This window comes from Mytilus edulis, chromosome 6 (assembly GCF_963676685.1).
Source record: "Mytilus edulis chromosome 6, xbMytEdul2.2, whole genome shotgun sequence".
Lineage (NCBI taxonomy): Eukaryota > Metazoa > Mollusca > Bivalvia > Mytilida > Mytilidae > Mytilus > Mytilus edulis.
The window spans coordinates 57,789,385-57,811,688 of NC_092349.1; the positions used below are offsets into that span (position 1 = coordinate 57,789,385).

Here is a 22,304-nt window from a genome sequence, read left to right on the forward strand (position 1 = left end):
ATGATTGTTGGCGCTTGAGAAAAATGATTGTCAGCGTTTGAGACATCATATCGATTTATTAATTCGTTATTGTGACTATTAAAAATGATTGTCGGCGTTTGAGAAAAATGATTGTCAGCGTTTGAGACATCATATCGATTTATTAATTCGTTATTGTGACTATTTACAATGATTGTCGGCGCTTGAGAAAAATGATTGTCAGCGTTTGAGACATCATATCGACTTATTAATTCGTTATTGTGACTATTGAAAATGATTGTCGGCGTTTGAGAAAAATGATTGTCAGCGTTTGAGATATCATATCGATCTATTAATTCGTTATTGTGACTACTAAAAATTATTGTCGGCGTTTGAAAAAAATGATTGTCGGCGTTTGATAAAATGATTGTCGGCATCGAAGAAATTATATCGATCTATTAATTCGTTATTGAGACTATTAAATATGATTGTCAGCTTCTAAGACATCATATCGATCTATTAATTCGTTATTGTGACCATTAAAAATGATAGTCGACGTTTGAAACATCATGTCGATTTATTCATCGTGTTATTTATCATTTGAGTCATGCTCATATATTGCTTAGATGATTGAGTGTTTGGGTTTGATTTATTTCTTCTTAATCGAATAATGAAACGAAACAGGTAACCATACTGCCTTTCTTTTTCTTTTGTTTTATACATCTAGTATGCTGAAATATATTCAACAATGGTGTTTTGATTCGGACAGAAAGTGTACTTATTGACATGTGGATTAGTATTTACCTATCAAGTCCTATTCTCCATTGTGACAAATTTAAATGACGAATGAGCAATACATAAAACAATCGATCAATCTGTTATCGCACCAAGTCACGCTTAATTTAGTAAATGTGATTCCCTCATTTTATAGTCGTTACATTGATTACTTTCTTCTTTATCGGATAACAGAGTTGAGCATTGGTTAACTGATTAATGTATTGAAAAACAGCACGCAATGAATACGTCGAACGTTTATTCTAAGGACTTAGCAATTTGTTTTAATTGATTTTGTTTAAGAAATCTTGGATGTTTTTTTGTCAATTTTCGACAGCAGATAAATGTTAAGTATTATTTGAAAAACAGGAAACCATAATGATTGTCTACTTTTTTATGTATCTATAATCCTAAAAATACATTCAACAATTCGTTTAAGCTCTTGCGCTAAAAATACATCTTTACATCTTTACATTGTTTAAAATCTTGTTATAAAGTTAACAATTTAGAACCAAAATATAAAATAATAAAACGAATCAATTCCTCTTAATAATTCGATCTCTTTTATTCGTAGCCATACACAAAGGTATACCAATAACTTGATTAGCCTTATTTAAACAGTGTTTGGTAAGACCTAGTAGAGTCAAGCATGTATGACAAATATTTACAACAATATAACTATAACTACGAAACAGTACCCTTGCGTTTATCTACACGACGCAGCGGTTTTTTTTTTTACAAATATTCCATCTTACATCATATTTTTAGTTATAGACACCATGTTTAGACATTGCCAACGTTTTTTGCTCATTTTTATCACATTCTTAACCGAGCATGATTTGAAATATATTATTTAATGTGGCAAAAATAGCATTAATTAAGGTTTCTCATGAATATACAATAGGTTTCGGTTTATCCTGTTTTGAATTTTGCTAGGTATTGTAAGGTTTAATAAGCGATTCAACCATTATGCGTTAAGCCTTACTAAATATACATATTTTGTTCAATTCCGCATATGTTGCTGTACAAATTGTACTTTCCCCTTGTTATTATAATGTATAACAATTTAGATAATGTATTATAATTTCGTTACTTATACATCTTCGTATTTCAAATACTTGACTTAGAGTGACATCTCATAATTATTATTATATGTTTATTACATATGATCATGATTTACTGTCCAATGTAGAGACCCTTCAAATATTCCAATCCTCCAGTATGTACGCGTTTCAGAGCTAACATTAACCTGTATATTGTAGGTTTTACTTCTATTGAAGTTTTCCATTTTCTAAGGATGTCTTCTATTTGATTGTACATGTCCCTTGGATGCCGTGTCAATGTCTCCTCTATCGAACTTATACTAACTCCCAGCTCAATTCCGAGTTGTATGGCGCAGTTCCCAAGGTTTCTGGGTAGATCTTTTAGAACATTATCGTGTGGAACTTCTTGTAGTCGGATTTCTGCAATATCTGTCAAAATATATACATAATATATGAAGAAAAAAACATTGACGTAGATATATGAGGTATGTCGATGAACAAGTTTGTGCATATGGTTGCTTTTAACTAAATAAATAATATTGTATACATGAAATTGCTGATTAATCCTCTGAACTTTTACATTCATAGAAAAAAAACAAATTAGTAATCAAAACACAAAAGATAAGGCACAACACAATATCTAACCAGACTAACAAAAGAAACATCATAATTAACACTCGGCAAAGTAGTCATATTCAGTAATAAGTCACGTTTGGTAATTAGCAGACAAGACGACGTAGATGGTTAACTACAATATAAGACGTTATAAAATTGTCATTAATAAGTTAAAATACAGATACATCACATAGATAAACCCATTCGGTATGGAGTCCATAAATTGTACGGATTGTCATTTTAAGTACAAGCATGTCCTCCTCATAACTCGTGAGGATCACACTCCTGTGTATGAAGTCCGTAAATCGTGAAAATGCACCAGAAAAACGGATCAACTGAGATGCGTAATCACCATTCGATTGGACAGGGAATGTGATACCGCTCAGAAAAGGTTAATTGATAATTCGGAAGTTGAAATCATCCAGTTTGTCATAGATTTCAGTGTAAAGTCGTCCATTTGTGTCCATATTGAGGAAAATATCAACGTATGAAGCCGTCTTTCTGGTATTAATAGTATCGTCAATTTCAAGTTCACTGGGATATATGAGATGCAAGTAACGATTGCATTATAGTTTATTGAGTGAACGGAAAAAATAAATATATCTGAAGGTAAGAAAGCATTTCGCAAGATGTTTTTCTTTTTCTTGTTGTCGTATAGAAGTCTCTGAATGAATTCTGCTTCATACAATTACAAATACTAATCGGCTTGTAAGCGTGCACAATAAGTGCCAATTTAAAAACCGACTATCTGTTGAAAACTTAATCGTCCAAAGTCACAAGTGTATGTTCTGATAGAATCAATGTGGTTCTTCACAAATTTGTATTTTATATCTACGATTCTCAAACAGTGTAAGAATTCGGAATTTTATTGTAAGACCGCTTGTAACAAGTACTTGAAATATTTTTTTTTATTTTTTGCTTCGGTATCGACTATTCATCTATATACATAACATAAAAATTCGAAAAAGACCATATTATAGACATGGTTATTTCGAAATATTATTATTTTGTAAAGTCTTAGGAATTTAAAAATAAAGTTTCTGCAAGAAACGGGTAGTTATGCTAAATCTTACCTAACAAATTTGTGTCTTCTCTGAACACCTGAAAGGTAGGTAATAGATAAAGTTATTGTATTTGTATATATGATTTGTGTATGACCCAAGATCAATTCTGCACACTGCATAACACGATTCAGAACAAATTTTAACTATATGTATACCTAAGGAATATCATGAGAACTTATTCAAACTATACATCTGGAAAAAAGTATTGCAACACCAAATTGAAATTAAAATAAAAAAAAAAACACTTTTTTTTTTTTTTTTTGTTAAATAATTTGTTTAAATAGAACGTCTAGTAAAACATTGTTTTAATATCACCTGAGTTTAATCAATAAATATCGACTCTATCAGTTCTTATCTGCACATGCAGCTACTGTACTCGTAAACACTTAAACAGATGTTTTTATCCTCATTGTTTTCAACACTTAAAATAACCAAGTTTATAAATTTATGTGATTGACACCTTGTAATTTGCATCCACAACTCATAACTGCAGCAAGATGGCAGATAATCAGCATGAGGGAAGCATGTGTGTCGCTGTGACAATTGCACGTATTGTTGGTCATCACCATTCCGCTGTAAGTCGTTTTGAGAATAAAAATCAGGCAAGAAACGATGTTAAAGACCTTCCGAGGTCAAGAAGACCCCCTATAACATATGTTAGTGAAAATCAAGCATAATGAAGGTTGATCAGAAGGAAACCCATTGCAAACAATACAATCCTAAAAAGAGAGTGATGACCATACAGGAGCCTTTAAACAAGAACTGTTCGAGATCGCCTCATCGCTACTGGTTATCGTGCGATAATACAATTTCGGGGACCTTTGCCTACAAACAGACACATATTATATGTCCGTATCCAATATAGTGCAGACCTCGTCAAAGTTGGAAATGAGCGTCGTGTAGGTATTCCATTGTTCCAATGTAATTCGGCTTATCTTCCTAGCCACTATTGGGCGTAAAGTGCACTAAGGGCACCCCAGTTCAAACACGTCATGAAATAAATAATACCCTTCGACAAGAGTGGTTGCTGCTTCCTTAGCAACAAATGGGTCGACGTATGGCAGGAATCAGAAGACGTTAAGATGCGGTTATCCATTTGAATGGAGGCTGCGCACAAAGTACTAATTCTTTGGCGTATAACGATCAATCATGATATGAACAATCATCTAAAGATTAATTTTGAAATGTCTGACATTGTAAAGCTCGACTACAGAAGAAGTTGTAAAATGCATTTTTTTTTGTATAAAAAACACTTCATTTTGTTATAAAAATTTTGGTTAGATAAAACTTTTTTTTCATACATTTTTTGTTCGTTTTAATGCCAATGTTATCATAAACTACGTTTCAATATTATTTTACAAGTATTTTACCATATTCCATCCAAAATAAGAGACTGATTTTTCAAGTTGTAAAAAATCAAGGTGTTGCATATCATATCGGTTATACAAATTCATGAGTATGTTTACCTAAGGAATATCATGAGAACTTATTCAAAAAACAATACTTTTTCCATGTGTATATATCATAAGTATGCATACCTAAGGAATATCATGAGAACTTATTCAGACTATATCATTAATATGTTTACCTGAGGAATATCATGAGAACTGATTCAAACTATATCATGAATAAGTTTACATGAGGAATATCATGAGAACTTATTCAAACTATATCATGAATATGTTTACCTAAGGAATATCATGAGAACTTATTCAAACTATATTATGAGTAGGTTTACCTAAGTTATATCATGAGAACTTATTCAAACTATGTCATGAATATGTTTACCTAAGGAATATCATGAGAACTTATTCAAACTATATCATGAGTATGTTTACCTAAGGAATGTCATGATAACTTATTCAAACTATATCATGAATATGTTTACCTAAGGAATATCATGAGAACTTATTCAAACTATATCATGAATATGTTTACCTGAGGAATATAGCGAGATCTAATTGACACTATTTGTATATCTGTGGAATATCGTGTGAAACAAAAATATATTTTCGTAGATTTACTACAGTTTGATATAAATACTTAATAAGGCCTTTGTTATCTGATATCTATGATGAGTTCATTAGACAAAAATGCACTACTATTATAACCGATAATAACTTCACTAAAATTTTTATTGAGTGAACCATCTTTGTTTTACATGACAAAAAAAGTTTTTCATTCAACAGGTAAAAATATTAGAAAATTAAAATAACAAACATACAAAACTCCAAAGAAAATTCTAAATGAGAAAATCCTTTTCAAATAGCAAAATCCAAAGCTCAAACACATTAAACAAATAGAAAATAACTGTTATATTCCGGACTTGGAACAGACATTTCTTTATGTAGAAAATGGTGTAATAAACCTGGTTGTATAGCTAGCTTAACCTCTCACCTTTATGACAGTAGCATATACATTAATTATAATGACAATGTGCTAGCAAAACAAACAGATAACGGAGGTAAAATAATCAAAATAAGGGGTTCATCTGTCAACATTGTATTCAAATCTTAATCCGTATAAATACAAACAAATACGTCTACAAAAATACGGCATATAATGGAACATCAAGTTTTTGTTTCATTGAAATGTGCTATTATAGAAAATCTGTAATCTTTAAAAAAGAAAGACGAAAGATAGCAAAGGGAAATTGCAACTCATAATTTGAAATAATTTTTCAACGCCATGGCGAAAAAGCAAAAAATATCTTGAGACTTTCAACTGTATACAAAGTACAATATAGAAGAATAAATATTGAGCAAAAACAAACCCCACCAAAAATCGGCGATGGTATTGTGCACTCTTGAAGGGTAAGCATATCACGCTCCACATGTGGCACTCAAATGAAGGAATATACCTCTGACTTGCAAAGCTCTAATTCCTTCCCCGAAAATATATCAATGTAAGCTCTTCGTCTTTTGACTAACGTTTAGATTTTCAAACATTTCGGGCTTAAGCATCACGGAACAGACTTTAATAATGTTATTGCGCATATAGGTCAGTATTTTTTTTACCGTTAATGTTACACAGCTCCTTGGTCATTTACATTTTTTTTCTTAATAAACCGGAGTAGAGGGTTGAAGGCTTTTTGCAATTACAAGACACGTGTCTTTAATATATTGGTTTTTCTTGATTTCTGTCATTTTATGGTCTCAATGAAAAGTTAAATCACAAAAATACCGAGCTCCGAGGAAAAAATCTAAACGGAAAGTTCACTAATCAAATGGCAAAATCAAAAGCTCAAACAGGATAGACACTTTTTGTTTAAATAAATGCATGTACTATATTTGAGTCCATTGCCAATCAAGTTTTAAAAGATCGAAACGATCGACGTGATACACAAATTAAAGCTATGTTACATTATTAATCTTTCGTTCATATGAAATCAAAACCAAAATTTAGTTATAATCAATTTAAGTACAAGCATTCACTTAGTTAATGATGATCTATAATTGTAACATGTCATACTTGAAAAACTGATATTGACTTGTGGATTAAAACAACAGTTTTGTCCCAATCCCGCTATTGTCCACCTGAAAGAGTGGTGCATAGACATTTGGAAAATCATCGGAGCCTATCAAGCAAGGCATGTTCTATATAGATCTGAAACGATTCAACTTCTAACAGAAAAATTGGCATTAAAAAAAACATGGTTGAAAAACTAAAACACAGTATGATTAACGTAGTTGTACTCCTTGAGAGAAAAAAAAAAACAAAAGCTGTCCAAACCTTGCAAAGCAAATGTCTTTCATCCCCCACTGCCTTTAAAGCATCCAGCAAGTCGTTGAATGATTTTCTGGGTTTACCCCGTATGGTTTTTGTTCTCCATAAATTTAATGCCATGATTTTGATAACAAGAGGCATCCTTGTGTAGCTGTAATCAATATCGTTCCAATCATTCAGTTGTAACCCAAGATGCATCAGTAACTCTCTACAACTATTGATATCTAGCTCATAGGCAAGTCTTGACAGATGTTGCTCGCTTGGTGACTTTGTCAGGATAGTTTTTTCAAGACCTGAATAATTCGAAAAGGTGAAACAAAATAAAAAAAGGAAGATGACAATTAAGATTGTTTTCAAATATAAAAAAACAACAACAACAATTACAAACACACATGTTTCGCTAAGCTAAGAATATTTGTGAAACGATTTGCGATAAGACATATTATGTTTCTCCCCTTATGTGGTAAAACCTTACCATTAATAAATGAGAGATGTGATATTCTCAATGTACATACATGAACCAGTATTTAATTTACTGTGGATTTGACAGAGCAACACAGATCGAAAACTTCTTGAAAATTACCATAATGTAAGCATGTTCCTACCCATCTGTTATATAACATTTATAAACGATTAACAATTTGTCTTGCTATCAAATTACAGCTAGATGTTTCTCAATGTTATAATGTTATAATGTTTTTATCAAAGGCTATTTCTTTTTTTAAAAAGTGTTTTTCAGATTTTCGACAACAATTTTTGATACGCATGATTGTTTCTGCAAATGTAGTTTACATTTTCTATTGATTCACAAAATAAATTTTTAAATTTTCAACAACAAAAAAATGCCTCATCTATATATCATGTATATCATGTATATCATGTACACCATCTGTGTAAAATTGAATAAGCGTCATATCGATAATCTTGATTTGCAGTTTCCACTCTTTTGTGGATATTAATTGAGTTGGACCTCTTGTTGTCCGACATCCAATTTATTAACCGATATATTGGTTCAATTGGTCATGTATGTATCTTTGCGATACGAACAAGAAAAGAAGGTTGCTAAAACATGTAATACTACAGCATGGATTCCTGATATATCCGAAAAATTACTCTCCGGTTTGTAAACTGTTTTTTGTTGGTATGTTGAGTAGCTGTGTATTTACTTCGATTTGTTTTACTTCATTCACACTATGAAGTTTAAAATAATTTGTCATATAAATTCACCATAACAAGGTTCATTAATTATGCACATCAAATGGATTCCAATTTTGTATCATTTATGATGGTCCATATCAATTTACCTTGACAATGGGATGGACATTCTTCTTGTTTCTGAAAAACGTTTATTAAATAATGAAATATTTGAAAGTGTAATGATTTCTTATGATTTATATTACAATATAACACTATACATCACGACTTCAGACAACGTCACAATTTGCAATTGCTTTGGTTTATTATTATTTATTAATTAATATAAATTGTTAGTTAAATACATTTACTTAATTTTAAATGTACTCTAAAGAAACATAATATGTGTATGCAATATGGACGTATATTTTGCTATATGCGACTCATCAGTTGCGCCCGAATCATCATTGGAGATTTAGTAAAGCGATCTGGACATAGATAATTTCAATAAATGAAGCCAAATACGTCCAACAAATAGATATAAGATAGTTAATGCCCTGAAATAAAAATGTTTCATGCTATGAATATTTCTATAGAAAACAATATATGTTGGTTGTTATGGCTAGTTGATATTGGGTACCTTATTAAAAACCCACAGCAATGATCTTCTGGAGGAGTGTTTGTTTCCACACTCACACACCCAGTTTTTGAGTTGTTTCACCGTTGAAATGGATACCACACATGGAGACCTGCCACAAACTTCTCCGACTTCAATGTTAAAGAGATTTGTCAAATTAACTTTTTTCTGGTTCTTTCCAATGCTGATCAGATAAAATTTCAAAACAGCTTGTAAAGTCACGGTCAAGCATTCTTGAATGCTGGCTGCAATATCTGGGGAGATGTAAGACCTAGATGACTTGTTCGTAAGATAGACGACGACTCTTGTTTCTTCTACCATTATTCTAAACTCGGTGTTGCTGTCAACACATAGCACGGCTGAGGAATGATATAATAACGGCCGTCCGTCCACCTCCTTGATAGGCCAAATACCACTAACTGCACCAACCAGTTTAAAAGACAATGCTGATGGTATGGATGACTTCTGTATTTGATAGACCAACGCAATTGTCCTTTTTGCAAATGATTTGTCATCTAGAAAGGACATCGGCATCTTGTGTTTAACTGTGCATGGAACTAAGAAGTAGTCGACGTGCGCGTCACTCATGTTAGAGTATTGTTTCGGTATGACCAAAACATCGAGATGCACTAGAACCTGGATGATGAACTCTTTGAAGTCATCATCTTGTATATGACGAACGAATTGTTCCTGTTCCCATAGTTTTAGAAGATCTCTTTTATATAATTTTCCAGTTTTTCTCATTTTTTGTAGAATACCTTTAAGAGTCTCATTCTTAGGCCAAAATATTTCATCTGTTATAAATGATCGAAGAATGTTGACCAATGCAGGAGGATAGAGAATGATAAAATCATTAAGTTCTGGCTGATTAAAGTACATTATTTTGCCTAAAGAATGTTGTGTTAAGAGAAAATCTTCCAGTTGTCTCTCAGACAAGGCTAGGTCGTTGTTCATTGTGTTTGCTTCAGCTAACTGTGTTTTGGGTATTATATGGACGTTATCTTTTATCATATTAGCAATCAGAATCTCAAGGGGAACCCAAAGCATTGGCCGACGTCGTCCCCACGATGGCTGGGCTCGGGCAATAGTGACAAGTTGGTTTGTTAAATTCTGAATTTCATGATCGGATTTGTCCGTACCATTTATGAAAAAAACTGGTTCAAAGATTATGTGTTTCTTCATTTGATGTGAACCAAACATTTCATTGATTTTTTTTACCAATTGCATTTTCATCTTCTTCTGCATATCCTGGTGAGTAATTAATAGAAAACAAAAGAAAACAAAAATAAAAACAACTGTATCCCATCAATTTTTATATATGATGCATTGCACAAGGTCCTGTTGTTCTCACATATATATGTTTAACGATTGCTAAAAATTTAGATTTGGATATATGATATAATATAAGTTTTTATTGATTTACTACTTTATTATTGGACTGATTTTGATGATAAAATCATGTACCACGCAAAAATGTTAACTCGGCAAATATTGAACTTTGTTCACGGTATTACAGGATTTCATAGTATCTGGTTTTGAGATAGTCATAATACACTCCAACGTAATGTTAAGTGCTATTTGGAAGAAGCTACACTATAAACATGCCGAAACGTTTAGTGTGGTAATTATTTAAATCTTTAGACGGTCACATTCACCAAACAGGTTTTTGTAAGCAGATAATTTAAATATTAAGATTATCACAGAGCTCATGTTTTCTTGTCGACCTCAATACTTATTAAAATATCTAATCAGTTTATGTTTACTCCAGTATAATGTGACAATATATATGCTGGAAGAGATTTGTTTTTGTCCAACAATAAATATTATCAAGCAACGTAAAATACAAAAAATCCAGTCACTAAATTATAATTAGAGACACATATTATGCTTGCTTCGGCAGATGGTAACGCATCCACTTTTATCGCAATATTTTTTGTATCATTGGGAACTATTTAAAAGAAGAAGTTATATTCATAAGAGTTGGGTCCATGATTTTACAACCCTTTGCAAATATGAAACGAAAAACGAAATCCCAGACATTTCTGGAATAGTCGTGACAATCAAAGAAAATAATTATTTCTACTATAAATAAGTGAAAAATTATGACAGAAATAAGTGAACGTAACCTACCGAATTAGACTATTTACCGGATATGTCATGACACGGGCAACACGACGGGAGCCACGTGTGACTCAGGATCTGCTTACCATCCCGGAGCACCTGAGATCACCCCTAGTTTTTGGTGGGGTTCGTGTTGCTTGTTTTTCAGTTTTCTATGTTGTGTCATGTGTACTATTGTTTTTCTGTTTGTCTTTCAAATTTTAACCATGGCATTGTCAGTTTATTTTCGATTTATGATTTTGACTGTCCCTCTGGTATCTTTCGTCGATTTTACATATAGAAGAAATTGACCAATTTAGTGTTTATAAGGGACATAGGATCACTGGAATAAATACAGACGAATGTGTTCGTATTCAAAAGTTAAAGCGTGATAGTGTTTTTTTTTTTTATTATTTTAATGTTATTTCGAAAAAACAAATTAAGATAATTATGCTTTCTGGACTAATTTGTAACATGTGTTTGTGATATCAATTAAGTGATACTACATCTATCTGAAACAATACTTACATCTGAGAGAATGTCACTATGCGTTGCAGCAAACAATATCTTTGGCATGAAATCATCATCATCAATACAGTAGGTAAGTATTGAATTCACCCAATGTTTCACAATAGCTAGAAAATAATATTCATACTTCCTAAATGTACAAATGTACGTCTTACACTTTTTATCAACTAACAGTTTTACATCATGTACATTAACGCATATATTTAAGACTCTTTTAGACTGGAAATGTAAACTTAATGGAAGCATTACGTTTAGCCGCCTTTTCAATATATTACAATTGCCAGTTGAAAATAATGATACCACACGGAAGCTTTTGAATATCGAATTAAATGCAAATCTATCGAAAAACGTGTAACATCAACATTGGTAATGTTCCACTAGGCTTAGATTGATATCAAAATAAAAGTTGATGTACAGATGGGTGCGGTCCTAACCTTGACAAAAGTTAACTTAGAGTTAACTTGTTGACTGCTTTTTAAGTTAACTTGATAATTTTTAAGCAGACCAGCAAGTTAACTTCGTCTACGGTGGACCAGACCTACGGTCCCCTTTTTTATGACTGCTGCAGACCTATCGACGGGTCTGTTCCAGACCAGACCTGTGGACAAGTCTGCTTTTGACCAGTCCTGAGGACAGGTCTGTCCCAGACCAGACCTGTGGACAGGTCTGCTCCTGACCAGACCTGTGGACAGGTCTGCTTCTGACCAGACCTGTGGACAGGTCTGCTTCTGACCAGACCTGTGGACAAGTCTGCTATTGACCAGACCTGGGTACATGTCTGCTTATGAAATGTTATCGTGTTTGCGACTTTTCATATCAGACTTGAGCTTTATTAAAATATGTATAAACAACATTCGCATTGTTCTTCCAAGAAGGTCTCTGATAGCAAATTTCTTTACTCGCTATACTCTACCAGACATTATTAATAACAACACAATTCTTTCTTTTTTATTTTTATATATTTTTATAAACATTAGTCAATTACATAGAGCTATCATATTTTTTTTAATTAGAAGGCGGATAGAAATTGGGGTTATCCAACGCATCGGAACAACATTCGTATATCATGGGATATCAACATCTTTGTCGACGTTACTTCGTTCCCCGTATTTTACCTGTCCCTTCATAATTTTTACTTTACGCATTTATACATGCATGGATATATATTTCATTGTTATTCTACTTATTTGGATTGGATTTACTATTCTTTTTCCGCAGAATATTCTAACGAAAATTGTACAGTTGTACAGTGTCCGGATATGTACGATGTGGTAAAACTACCAACAATCTTGTCAAATTCGTCAGAGGAGGACATGCTGGTACCCTAAATTTATGCGAACAAAAATTTGAAAAAATATGGCTGATTTACTATGCGGGTGTATAGATTTATAAAAAAAAGTGCACACATGGTCAGATTTGGTCAACACGGTCAAATAATTTTGTTGCACAAGTCAGCAAGAGGTATCAAAACTACTGAAATTTTGTTACGTATCAAAATTTTGAATAAAAGGAGGACATGAAGGCACCCTAAATTTATGCGAACAAAAATTTGAAAAAATTTGCTGATTTAGTATGCTGGTATATAGATTTATGAATAAAAGTGCTCACATGGTCAGTTTTGGTCAACACTGTCAAATAATTTTGTTGCACAAGTCAGCAAGAGGTATCAAAACTACTGAATTTTTGTTACGTATCAATATTTTCAATAAAAGGAGGACATATGCTGGCACCCTAAATGTATGCAAACAAAAAATTGTTGTTATTGTATAGCAATATTGTTGTCCATTGTAATATACAATGTACATTGAATCCTGACATAACAAATATGGCTGATTTACTATGCTGGTATATAGATTTACAAATTAAAGTGCACATATGGTCAGTTTTAGTTGATGCAGTCAAATAATTTTGTTGTACAAGTCAGTATGAGGTATCAAAACTACTGAAATTTTGTTACGTATCAAAATTTTGAATAAAAGGCGGACATGCTGGTACCCTAAATTTATGCGAACAAAAATTTGAAAAAATATGGCTGATTTACTATGCGGGTATATAGATTTATAAAAAAAAGTGCACACACGGTCAGTTTTGGTCAACACGTTCAAATAATTTTGTTGCACAAGTCAGCAAGAGATATCAAAACTACTGAAATTTTGTTACGTATCAATATTTTGAATTAAAGGAGGACATATGCTGGCACCCTTAATTTATGCAAACAAAAAATTGTTGTTATTGTATAGCAATTTTGCTGTCCATTGTAATATACATTGAATCCTGACATAACAAATATGGCTGATTTACTATGCTGGTATATAGATTTACAAATTAAAGTGCACATATGGTCAGTTTTAGTTGATGCAGTCAAATAATTTTGTTGTACAAGTCAGTATGAGGTATCAAAACTACTGAAATTTTGTTACGTATCAAAATTTGAATAAAAGGAGGACATGCTGGTACCCTAAATTTATGCGAACAAAAATTTGAAAAAATATGGCTGATTTACTATGCGGGTATATAGATTTATAAAAAAAGTGCACACACGGTCAGTTTTGGTCAACACGGTCAAATAATTTTGTTGTACAAGTCAGTATGAGGTATCAAAACTACTGAAATTTTGTTACGTATCAAACTTTGAATAAAAGGAGGACATGCTGGTACCCTAAATTTATGAGAACAAAAATTTGAAAAAATATGGCTGATTTACTATGAGGTATATAGATTTATAAATAAAAGTGCACACATGGTCAGTTTTGGTCAACGCGGTCAAATAATTTTGTTGTACAAGTCAGCATGGGGTATCAAAACGTAACTAAATTTTTTATGCATCAATATTTTGAATAAAAGGAGAACATGCTGGCACCCTAAATTTATGCGAACAAAAATTTGTAGTCATGTGTTAAAATGATGTATTCCTCTAAAATACGTCCTTTCATAGATATACATATAAATAAAGTGCAAATATGGTTGAATTTGGAATATATATTCAGTGCCCGTTATCATTGTAACCAAGATCGTTTTTTAATTTATAGATTGGCAGATCACAGATAAATTTGTGTTTCAAGCAACATTTTATGCGAACTTTATTTTCAAATATTTGTATTAAATCCTGTTTATATATAACGGAAGTATTAGTTTTACTTTATTTTCGATGTTTATACTACGAAACAAAGATATTAAAAAATATTTTTAAAAAATCGATGTAGAGTGGTCCTGGTTACAAGTTAACTTAGTGTTGAGCAGACCAGTCAAAAGTTAACTTGGGAACAGGTCTGGTTTCGATCGGATTTGTCAAAGCAAAAGTTAACTTTGTGGCAGGACTGGTCTCGAAGTTAACTTATGTTAACTTTATGGCAGGACTGGTTTCGAAGTTAACTTATGTTAACTTTACGGCAGGACTGGTTCGAAGTTAACTTATATCAATAGCGGACCTCTGTTTCGAAGTTAACTTTTTGGCAGACATAAAAACAGTCCTAGGACCAAGTCCGCTTTTCATATTAACTAGATTTTGGTCCTAGGACTGGTCAGAGCAGTCCTAAATTTGGTCATAGGTTAACTTTGACCAGTCCAAATGACTGGTTATCAAGTTAACTTGCTGTACCGGTTAGGACTGCATCCATCTGTACTTGTTTTCCTTCTTTAAAAAAATGTAATTTCATGCTATTGTTTAGAAAATGTATACAATAAGCATCGGTTAAACGGATCATTTGCATCAAGCTTTAGGTTGTGCAAAATAATCAGATTTGATAATTTGTGTACATTAAAAAGCTCTCTTGTGTGATTTGAATAAAAAAAACTTACACGATATATTTTTAAAATAAGATATACAATATTGATGCTTATATCAAATTATTAAGTAAAAACTTTTGTTATTTTGAAGAAAAAAACGTCACAAATTTTAAAATGTCACTTTGCGTCTTGTATGTTGTAGAAATACATAGAATAGTATTGTAAACGAAAACTGGTAGTAAGTACCGTCATTTTATGCGTCTATATATTATTTTAACTCTAAATAAAGAACGGATAGCATGAACTTCATGCGCAGAGAGTTTATACTGTATATGTAAATAATACAGCAGCCATACCATGCTTAATCATTGTTATTTTTCTTCCCTAATTAAACCTGTTACTATCAAAGTTTTGTATTACATATTGTTTGTTTATATTACACGTGGTAGTTGTTTCTCTTGTAATTTAACCATTTTTAGACATTAAGTAAAAGGCTGATGCACGCAATTTGAAATAACTGATTAAAAATATGTTATTAAATAACCAATATACATTATGTGACATCGATTTGTTATGTCGTCATACCATTGTCAAGGATCTAAACTTATAATATCAGTATTAACTTTTACTAATCTACCACGTTGTTATGAGAAATAATAGAGTCACAAAATAACGATCATTGGCTGAAACAGTTTGTAAATATTTTATTTACTACAATGCAATAATGGATGAGCGAACAAAAAGACGCTCGTTTGAAAGTCAAAAACCCCTATATAATTTATATATAGGGCTATTCTAAGATTATTTTGTATGCATCTTTTTTTATTTTTGCGGTTTCAAGGAAAACTGAAGTTAAATATGTGGTAAAATTACACCGTGGAATTTAATTCTTTTAACTTGTTTATAAAATGAGATATTCTGCATGGTTTGTGGCTTTACTTACATTCATTCGAAATATCTCCCGTAGGATATTCTGTCAGCGGTTTGTGAAAATCCCTACTGCCATCAAACATCACCACAAATGTTCCACCGTGCTGAACAAATAACTGATGGGTCATGTCATATGATCGTTGACCACCAAAGTCAACTAAATCTGAAGGGGCAATCTTAATTTTGTATTGGCCACTTTTTATTTCTTTCAAAATGTCGTCATGTACTGCATATGATTCAACTTTTTTCAACTGAGGACGACTTATTGTTCTAACCTTTTTTACTTCGGACGGGGTGGTCTTTTTATCCTGTAAGTGTTTATCTTGTATAATGTTAGCCTCGGGTGATACAGAAGCTTTTGAACTGAAACTAGTATTTTTCTTTTTAACTTGTAGGTTTGATTCTGGACGATCCGCCGATAATGGCGCAATGCACAGCTCCTGTTTCGTATCAGCGCTTTGACGTATAAGTATCTCACGATTGGGCTTTCCGATGATTAACTTTGTCATCACATTATGACCTCTATCTTCTGCAAAATAAGATTATCATTATAAATCCATTATTATGAATTTTACAAGTTTACTGTAGAATTAGTATAAACACAATTATTGTAAATGCATAATTACAATTAGTAAGAAAAAAAAAATGCCGACTCAATTACTTTCGATTCATTAGTGAAAAAAAATCCATTGTTTGTACATTTATCAATTATATGTTAAGCGATTCTTTGTACTTCGTGACAATCTATTGCGTAATTTTCACCTTATTTTTTTACAGCTGGTTCTTATGCTGTGTTGTTATACTGAAATTGAAATGTTTTTGTGCTGTTGCATGTAGCAAACACTTTATTTTTATATAGTGTAGTATTTCCAATAGTTTTTAAGAATCCACATCTATACAAATGTATATTCCTGTCCAAGGTCCAATGTCGAGGCTGTAGTTTAATGATTGTGGTTGGTTTATATCTTGCATAAGTGTTATTCAAAAGTTGTATTGTCCTAAATTAGGTTTTTTTATCGATTGATTTTTTCGGGGTATTATTTAAATGACTATACAACATGGTTGTTTTCATTGCTGAAGGTCGTTATAAGTCCCATGATTGATTATATCGACGTCATTTGAACTTTGGTAAATATTTGTCTCGTCGACAATCATACCACATTTTATTATTTTTATTTAAATCTCATATCGGACCTAATGAGACAATTTGATGTATTTAGTATACAATGTCAGTTGACATTTCGTTGTTCCTTCTGTGGCATGTACTACAGCAGCAACATGTTTTGTATCACTTCGCCTGGTGGACCCTTATAAAAATGTTTCCCTTGATCATGATGATTCATTAATTTTTTTCTGTATATAACATGTATAACGTATTTGAGAAATATTTGTTATAGCGGTACGTCTACATGATTTTTGATTGATGTAGTTTGTAGTTTTCATGTGTATTTACTATTTGGTCTTGCATTGTATAACAATTATTTGATTTTGATTTTCTATATGTTTGTAAAAGTTAAGATAAAAGTTATCAAAGCTACCATGATTATAATTTAGTACGCCAGACGCGCGTTTCGTCTACATAAGACTCATCAGTGACGCTCATATCAAAATATTTATAAAGCCAAACAAGTAAAAAGTTGAAGAGCATTGAGGATCCAAAATTCCAAAAAGTTGTGCCAAATACGGCTAAGTTAATCTATGCCTGGGATAAAAAAATCCTTAGTGTATCGAAAAATTCAAAGTTTTGTAAACAGGAAATTTAAAAAAATGACCACATTATTGATATTCATGTCAACACCGGAGTGTTGACTGCTGGGCTGGTGATACCCTCGGGGGCGAAACGTCCACCAGCAGTGGCATCAACCCGGTGGTGATAATCTACTTCATTTTTAATTTTAAATTGAAAGAAACTATATGCAGATGATTGTTTTGTGTATACACAGTTTTGATTTAGAAGAAAACACGAAACGGTAAGAAAATACAAATAATAACGATATTAGAAACACAATCCCATTTAAATGGTTTTCATGGTTAGGAAATACTTTACTATTCTTGTACGTGCCTATAAATAAATCAAATCTATTTTATATTTAAAAATTTACCTTTGGAAAAAAAACAAATAGATGTGTGAAAATAATCCATTAAGTGAGACGTCATTGTTATTCTGCGGTTTATATGTAGTATTGTACTAATATACTATTTATCTATGTATTTCTCTGTGCTCAGCGTTTTTTGTACTGTACCTCACCTAGTGCTGTCATTTTAGTGGTATTTGTTCTTTTGCCAGCTAAGCGTGAGGTTTAGCTAGTCATAGCATCAATTTTATCCAGCCATTTTTTTTTTAAATCCCCAGTAACTGACTGGCCGAATAAGACTTATAACCGGATTTGAACAGACATGAGTAACATAACGGGATTCGGAGAGGGTCTGTTGACCTTTCTAGAGTTTTGAGATAGGCTTTGGTTTTTGTTTGGGATCTTATTTGACAGTTTAAAGTTGTATATGTTGTGTTTTGTGTACAGTTGTTAAACTTCTTGTCGATTTTTTGTTTTTTTGCTGTCGCATTGTCAGTGTGTTTTCGACGTATGAGTTTGAATATCCATTGTCTCTCTTTAAAAGTGTACTTATTGAACCAGGTTTAATCTAAACACAACAGTTACAATATCAAAAGCGACAACGTCTCCTGTTGCGCAGTCAGCGCCTACAGCAACAGTTGTAGCTTTAGTGATACTAAATACACAAAACTCTTCAGTGGTTGTCTATTCCCGAATGTGACCTAACGAATTAGAATTATCCCAAGGTTTGTACTAACACGAGCAACACGACGAGTGCCACATGTAGAGCAGGATCTGCTAACATTTCCGGGGCACTTGAAATCATCCCATTTTTTTGTTGGGTTCGTTTTGCTCAGTCTTTAGTTTTCTATGTTGTGTTTTGTGTACTATTATTTGTCTGTTGGTCGTTTTCTCTTTTAGCAATGGCGTCAGTATATCTTTGACTTAAGACAGGTACGAATTTGAATGTCCCTTTGGTATCTATGTCTCTCATTTAGTGATGATCGAGGCTAACTATATAAAAGACTTATTCTTTTAATTCTGCAAATGTTTATTATATTGGAATATGCATATTTGATATGAATTTAAAATATCGACCTCTTAAATTTGCAATGTATATTACCTTCTTTTAAGGGAACCATCTCGTAAGTTTCCAAGTTAATACCGTTACGTCCAAAGTGTATGACCAAACCATCTGTTGATTTCCACGTAAGCGGTATTGGACTACCAATTAGAACGCTTGCAAGGGTGGATTTTCCACATGCACAACTTCCACAAAGAAAAACTCTATTTTCATACGATTCATAAGTTCCAGTGGAAAGTAATATGTGGAAATCTTCGGACGTACCAGCAAAAGGAAGCAAATCCTGGTTTTCTTAAAGGATAAATTGAGAATACTGATGTATTAGTTGTTTTGTGTAATTCATATGTCAATTAACGAAAAATCAATCGGGCTATATTCATGATTTAAAATTTTATATTTTATAACTAAAGGATTCCTTCATATTAGTAAGGTTCAAAAACAAACCTAAACAATTGCTTGCAGTTGACAACATATACACTATTTTATTACAAAACGTGTATCTGAATTGATAAATCATTTCACTAATTATTATATCACGTTTTTTTTTTATAGATTATGTCAAAGCTATTAGATTTTATATGAAGCGATACTTGATGATTATCAAAAAAAAAGATGTGTATGATTGCCAATGAGGCAACTCTCCACTAGAGACAACATGAGAAATAAATTAACAACTATGGGTCACCGTACGGCTTTGTCTATCTAAAAACGGGTTTTCGATAAGTTGTTTTTTGCACACACATGATGACACAAATGTTCAAACACTATATTGCATTTTAAAATTTTCATTTATATCAACGAATTCACATCCATGATCTCATACTTTTTTTTTCATTTTTAGTTATGTTTTTGGCATAATTTTCCACCTGATCCTTTGGTTATTAATGTGTTTCAATAAAATGAATCTATGCTCACGCTATTTTTATTCCATGGATGCAACATCTAATGCGGTGAAGATTGATATGTTTGGACGTTTTTTATTCCCAAAAGGAACACACTTCACTTTGTATAAAGACTGACATGTAATTCTTAGTAATGACATTATTATTTGAATACTAATTAGCATAAATCAATCGTGTTTATTTATTAAATGCAACATTTAGGTAAAACCAAGTACTGTAAAGGCAAATCGTAAGTACAAATAAAAATTGTATGTTTTAGCCAGTCCACCATTTTGAAAAAAAACAAGACATTAAACGCATCTGTGTTTTTTTAAGTGCTAGAAGTTCAATGATGTCTTTATTCGAAAAAAACATAGTTATTTCATTTAGAGGCCTTACTTTTCTAAATATGATAAAATGGTTGTGTTTTGAAAAAACTTGCTCGACAACCAATTGACATCGTAAATAACATGTTTTAAAAGGCGTACACAAAACATAGTCAACATATCACTTGTTGTTACTAGTTACTGCATTCCGACAAGGTCTTTGCAAGCAATTCCCTAGGTAGACACAAATTAATCATTAAAAGGTAGGTATTGTCATATATAATACCTTCTACGTTTTCAGACCTCTCTTGATGTGAATCGTTTTATTTCAGAACTGTAGTAGTGATTTTAGGGGCCCTTCTTTCTTTGGTCATATAAAACTACATAATATATCATACCTCCTATGTTTTCAGACTTCTCTTGATGTGAATCGTTTTGTTCCAGAACTGTAGTAGTGTTTTTAGGGGCCCTTCTTTCTTTGGTCATATACAACTACATAATATATCTTACCTCCTACGTTTTCAGACTTCTTTTGGTGTGAATCGTTTTGTTCAAGAACTGCAGTAGTGTTTTAGGGGACATTCTTTTTTTGGTCATATAAGACTGCATAACAAATCTTACCTTCTACGTTTTCAGACTTTTCGTGAGGAAAATTATCTTGTTCCAGAATTGTAGTAGTGTCTTTAGGGAGATTTCTTTTTTTGGTCATATAAGACTACAATAGATTAATAGTTAGCTTATAATCAAACCACTCTTAAATGAGTAAAATCAATATCTTTGTAAAAAAATATATATGATTGAAGTAAGCCGACGATGGTAATTATATACAGTTTGGGTACAGGCCCATCATTACATAAAGTAAACGCCGCGTGCACATATTTCGTTAGATAACTTCTTTTTTTGCGTTATCAAGTAAAAAGAAATTTCCAATGTCTACCCGTGTAAACGGTTTTGTACTCTGTTTCCGGTAAGTCAGTAGTAAACGGGCGTATACTTCAGATTCCACAATTTTATTTTATTAAAACGAATTTCATCTTAATATTTTACGTATATGTGTTTTATACAATCATGGTTTGCGTTGCTTCGTTCCCCATTTTTAACAGTCCCTTCCGAAATATAACTCTATGCATTTAATACATGGATCTTTCATCGTAATTCACCTTGTTTGCCGTGGATTTACATGATTTAAGATTCTGTTTTGCAAAATATTTAAATGAAAATTGTACAGTGTATATATAGGGATATTTATAAAAAGTTGTATAAGAATGTACATTAGTACCATCTCGTCAATTTTGAAAGACTTATCCATAACGATTATAAATGATATCTGGGACGTCCGAAAAAATATACTCGATCTGAAGATGAATGAAATGCTTGCCCTTGGACGTTAGGCTATAAACAAAATCAATCAATTTACATAATATATTAACAGTATACTCTTCCAAGAAGAGAACTTTTCATACTCATCATTATAAAGTACAGAAACCAGTCATTTGAGTGTTATATGATGCTGTTAATAGTTTAGTGACGGTTCATTATTATGGATGCAGAGAAGAAATCATGGCACTCTTAATTAATGAAGACAAAATTTTGTAGTAATAGTGTTCAAATATAATCATCTTTATTATACAATTCGTCCTGACATAGAAATATTATTGATTTATAATGATACCATTTATATTTACATGATAAAGTGCAAATATGGTCAGTTGTGGTTATTTTTG

General features: G+C 32.1%; 1 protein-coding gene across 1 annotated transcript; it reads right to left on the bottom strand.

Annotated features, from left to right (window-relative positions):
* Positions 1–1,908: 1,908 nt before the first annotated feature.
* On the bottom strand, positions 1,909–21,889 carry LOC139526511 (uncharacterized). Its single transcript, XM_071321665.1, has 9 exons — positions 21,860–21,889; positions 21,202–21,295; positions 16,249–16,764; positions 11,580–11,686; positions 8,955–10,199; positions 8,485–8,515; positions 7,187–7,473; positions 3,464–3,491; positions 1,909–2,204 (listed from the first exon to the last, which is right to left on the bottom strand). Exons 1-9 carry the CDS (start codon positions 21,887–21,889, stop codon positions 1,909–1,911), a joined length of 2,634 nt encoding a protein of 877 aa, XP_071177766.1.
* Positions 21,890–22,304: the final 415 nt, after the last annotated feature.

Bases quoted from the DNA above. Each gene is read 5' to 3' on its own strand.
- LOC139526511 (XM_071321665.1), bottom strand. From the start codon at position 21,889: ATGGATAAGTCTTTCAAAATTGACGAGATG. The intron at 10,200-11,579 runs GTAAGTATTGTT...ATTACTCACCAG, and splicing joins ATAGTGACATTCTCTCAGAT to GATATGCAGAAGAAGATGAA. The intron at 7,474-8,484 runs GTAAATTGATAT...CGAATTATTCAG, and splicing joins ATGTCCATCCCATTGTCAAG to GTCTTGAAAAAACTATCCTG.